The sequence below is a fragment of the Octopus bimaculoides genome, chromosome 19 (assembly GCF_001194135.2).
Source record: "Octopus bimaculoides isolate UCB-OBI-ISO-001 chromosome 19, ASM119413v2, whole genome shotgun sequence".
Taxonomy (NCBI): domain Eukaryota; kingdom Metazoa; phylum Mollusca; class Cephalopoda; order Octopoda; family Octopodidae; genus Octopus; species Octopus bimaculoides.
Window position 1 is genome coordinate 54,960,464 of NC_068999.1, and position 3,997 is coordinate 54,964,460.

A 3,997-nucleotide genomic window follows, 5' to 3' on the forward strand; every position below is an offset into this window, starting at 1 on the left:
ATAGGCAGAAACTGAAAGAAGCCTGTCGTATGTGCGTGTGTGTCTGTGTTTGTCCCCCCCCTTCTTATTTCTTTATTGCCCACAAGGGGCTAAACATAGAGGGGACAAACAAGGACAGACAAAGGGATTAAGTCGATTACATTGTCCCCAGTGCATAACTGGCACTTAATTTATCGTCCCCGAAAGGATGAAAGGCAAAGTCGACCTCAGCGGAATTTGAACTCAGAACATAACGGCAGATGAAATGCTGCTAAGCATTTTGCCCAGTATGCTAACATTTCTGCCAGCTCGCCGCCTTCTTGCTTTACAACCAATGTTGGTGTGTTTACGTCCCTGTAACTTAGTGGTTTGGCAACAGAGAATGATAGAATAAGTACCAGGCTTCCAAAGAATATGTCCCGGGGTTGATTTCTTTGACTAAAACGTGGTGATCCAGTATGGCCACAGTTAAAATGACTGAAACAAGTAAAAGAATATAAAATTTTAAATCTTGGCGTACAGAGGCAAATAATGAAATTTATTTTAATTGAAATAAGTGAAACAGAGATTAGAGAGTGAAGTACCTTTTGAAAAGTCACCTGATGAAGCACATCTGCACCAAATGATGCGTCATAATTATTTGTACAAAATCTCACCTGTGATGGATCGAACAGTCGTAGTGATTAATAAAGAATCCTCTGATTTCCATTTTCTCTTTCTCTCGTGTGTGTCTGTGTATATATACACACACATCCAAAATCTCCTGCTGCTAACTGTAGGCTATAAAATAATTGTTTCAGTTTATCGAATTTCGTTATGGGAAAACTTCCCAACCTTTTACACCAATAAACCACCATCGTTCCTGAAAGTTGTGTTTTTATACCTTCTGTGGACTGCCCGAAGCTTACTATTTTCCTATACCTTGATCCTTGGATCTTACCTTTACATGCACACATGCACAGACAGACAGTGATAGATAAATACCAAATTGTTGCAAGTGGATTTCTTAACCACAGTAGTCATTTTACTTTATGGATAGACACTTTAATAACATGAGGACTAAATTAATGAATTGAGTGAAAGATACTCAAGTGTTGTTGTTTATCACCAGGTAATGCTAGATCAATTAGACCATAAAGGCATTCCAGTCATGACCATTTTGATGTTTCTTTTTTCTTTATTTCTGTCCTTTTATTTTTATTTAACTAAAACATGGGTTTGATGTGAGGAAGACTTAGCTGTTGTTTGTAACAAGTCAAACAAACTTTATTCATTGATAAAAGTTTGAAAGTTGTTTACCAAAGTGAGATAATCTTGTTTTCTGACCCTCACTATCTTTCATTTCAGTGATTCACTGGGGTTGATTTTAATCAACGCTACCTGTTTTTTTCTGTTTTTTAGGGTATGTGGGCTTTAACTGATGTTGAAGAAGCTCATGACACAAAGATGCGAGAGATGTTCCAAGCAAAGGTCCATAGCTGTACCACTGAATTTAATGTATTGGGCACCACATATGAGGTAGGTTGGCTAGGTTTGTTGCACCTTGTATACACTGTGGGTTTGCTGCATTTCTTGTAAAGGCTGTAGTATGTTTGTGGTATGTTTGTTGTAATAAGAGCAATGTGTGTGGATGTTTACACAGGTTGTGGTGTGACTTGGATATATAGAGTGTAGTGCATGTGTGTGGTGGTTTGATTTTGGTAGAGATATAGTTTGGGTGGGGCTATTGTAAAGAGTGTGGTGGGATTGAGGTATAAGTTGTAGCATGTATATAGTGTGGTACAATTAGCGTATATGTTGTAGTGTGGTGTGTGCGATTGTGGTGAAGAACACAGTGTATGTAGCATGACTTGGGAATAGGCTAGCTTGGGTTTAGAATATGAAGCCTGTGACAACTGTTACATAGGTGGTTGTTGTAACGTGCATGTAAGAAGTTCTCTTTGCAATTATGAGGCTCTGAGTTCAATACCATTATGCAATGATGATGATTGTATGTGTGTGTAGATATAAATTAGAAGCAGCGCCAGCATTGCAAACATTGACCACATACTCTGGGGTCTTGAATAATCACTCCCCACCCCTGCCTGCTTATTCATTTTTCAGGGTTTTCCCACACAATTCCATCACCACCCTGACCCCCCGCATATTAATTTTTCAGAGGTTTGTTCCCCCCGCCCCCAATTTTTAAGAAAATTTCCAAACAAGTAAATTTCAATCTCCAAAAGCAGTGTGTTGAGCACATTCAAAATCATTTGAAGAACATATGGAGTACGCATTGTTATTTTTTTGACAAATTTGGCGTAAATCCTCCTAATTATCAATGGAATGAAAGTAGCAGACAGCTATCTTATCATTCAGAAATCAAGATATGTTTGTCAAAGAAAACCACCATTTGTCTAGGGAACATATCACATTGTCCACACAGGTTAGCAATGATACCAAAATTAATCTTATCCCAGAGTTTGTCTTTAAAGGAACTGGAAAAAGACCACCACTACTGAATGCCTGTCTACAATGAAATAACAATGATCTCCTAAAGGTTCTTAGAGATTAGAAAAGCTGCTCTGTATTACTGAAAACCTTCCAAACCAATTCAATATATTTTCACATGCAAACTTTGCCATTTATGTACTCAGTGATTACATTGTGCATTTGATGCTGGAGGCGAGGGACACACTCTCGAAAAGGGGTTATGTGCTCGTCATCATCAGCGGTGGTCTCACCGGATTTGTTCAAGTTAATGACACACACTTGCACAAACAACTGAAAGCAAAATATCACAAAATAAAGCAAAGATGCCTGAAAAGTTAGTTCTAACTCCGAATAAAATACCCACGCCCAGTCGATCCGAGATGATGCAGATGCTACATCAAGCACATGCAGATTGCAAGATTGATGTTGAAGCTGCTTTCAAGTCAATGTGGGCCACAAATGCTTTCAATGGCTGTGAAGATTATAAGGTATCAAGACCAAATCATGGGCCTTGTCGATGCGAGAGTTTCATCTTGAGATGATATCAAAACTCTGCCCAAATACTCTTCACAGAGTCACTAAGAACTTAATTCCACCGAAAGGGGTCAAGCATGCAAACAATATTGATGGCTCGGAATTATTTGATAGTGACAGCATTGAGGAAAAAGCTGCCAAGTTGGAAGACGAAAACAAGCCATCTGGGAATCTTTTGGAGGTGATTGACCCATCAGAAGAAATCCATGTGAAGGTTTTGCAGGAGCCAAACATGAATTCAGGATGCTCTCTCTCTCTTGTACAAATCAGCAGTGACGATCAGGTTAATAAAGATGCAGAAGGTTTTGGATGAAAATAAGACCTCTACACTTTTCTTGCCATGTCGAAGCAAACTCATGTCAACTGTCAGTGCAGCTTGGCGATACGTAAAGAACTGAATATCGAAACCAAGAACCTACAGAAGGACAGTGACAAAAAATCATAAGTCTATCATTTATAGCTATTTATTGAGTGCTATGTTTTATTATGTATAGTATTATAAATACTGTAAGTTCACGAAACTGTAATTATACTCTTTTCATTGTGTTTTACTTTTCTTTCTCTTTAAGATGTGTTGTTTGTATCAATATCTATTTAGTCCACAGCATTTAAAACAAAATCCCATAATTACCATAATGAACAGACGTCTTATTTTTATTGTCCAAATGTATCTCTTAACTGAAGTGAATGTCTGAAGCCCGCGTCTGTGCCAGTTTCACTTGCTGCCTGTTCATTTCTTTCGTCCTGTTGTGTTGTTAGATGTGCTTCTCAATGCTTTTTTTCTAATTTCCATACATACAGTATACACTACACAATTACTCATTCCAACCCACCTGATTATATGAATTTAAGCAAATGTTCAACCCATCCACTTATTCCAGACCCCCCCCCCCACCGTGTTTTTGGGACCCAGGTAAATAGGTCGCTTTAAAAAAATCAAGAGGGACAGCCTAGAAAATTTTTTAATTTTATACAGTTGCTACTATACAATTACTGACACCCCCCCCCCCCC

The 3,997-nt window shown here is 38.3% G+C and overlaps 1 protein-coding gene across 1 annotated transcript in view; it reads left to right on the top strand.

Annotated features, from left to right (window-relative positions):
- The window catches only part of LOC106875425 (gamma-tubulin complex component 3 homolog), a 57,446-nt gene that overhangs the window by 51,310 nt on the left and 2,139 nt on the right, over positions 1-3,997 (top strand). The window contains exon 25 of the mRNA XM_014923569.2: positions 1,381-1,497. Coding sequence (XP_014779055.1) covers positions 1,381-1,497 — 117 coding nt within the window. The remainder of the gene's footprint in view (positions 1-1,380; positions 1,498-3,997) is intronic.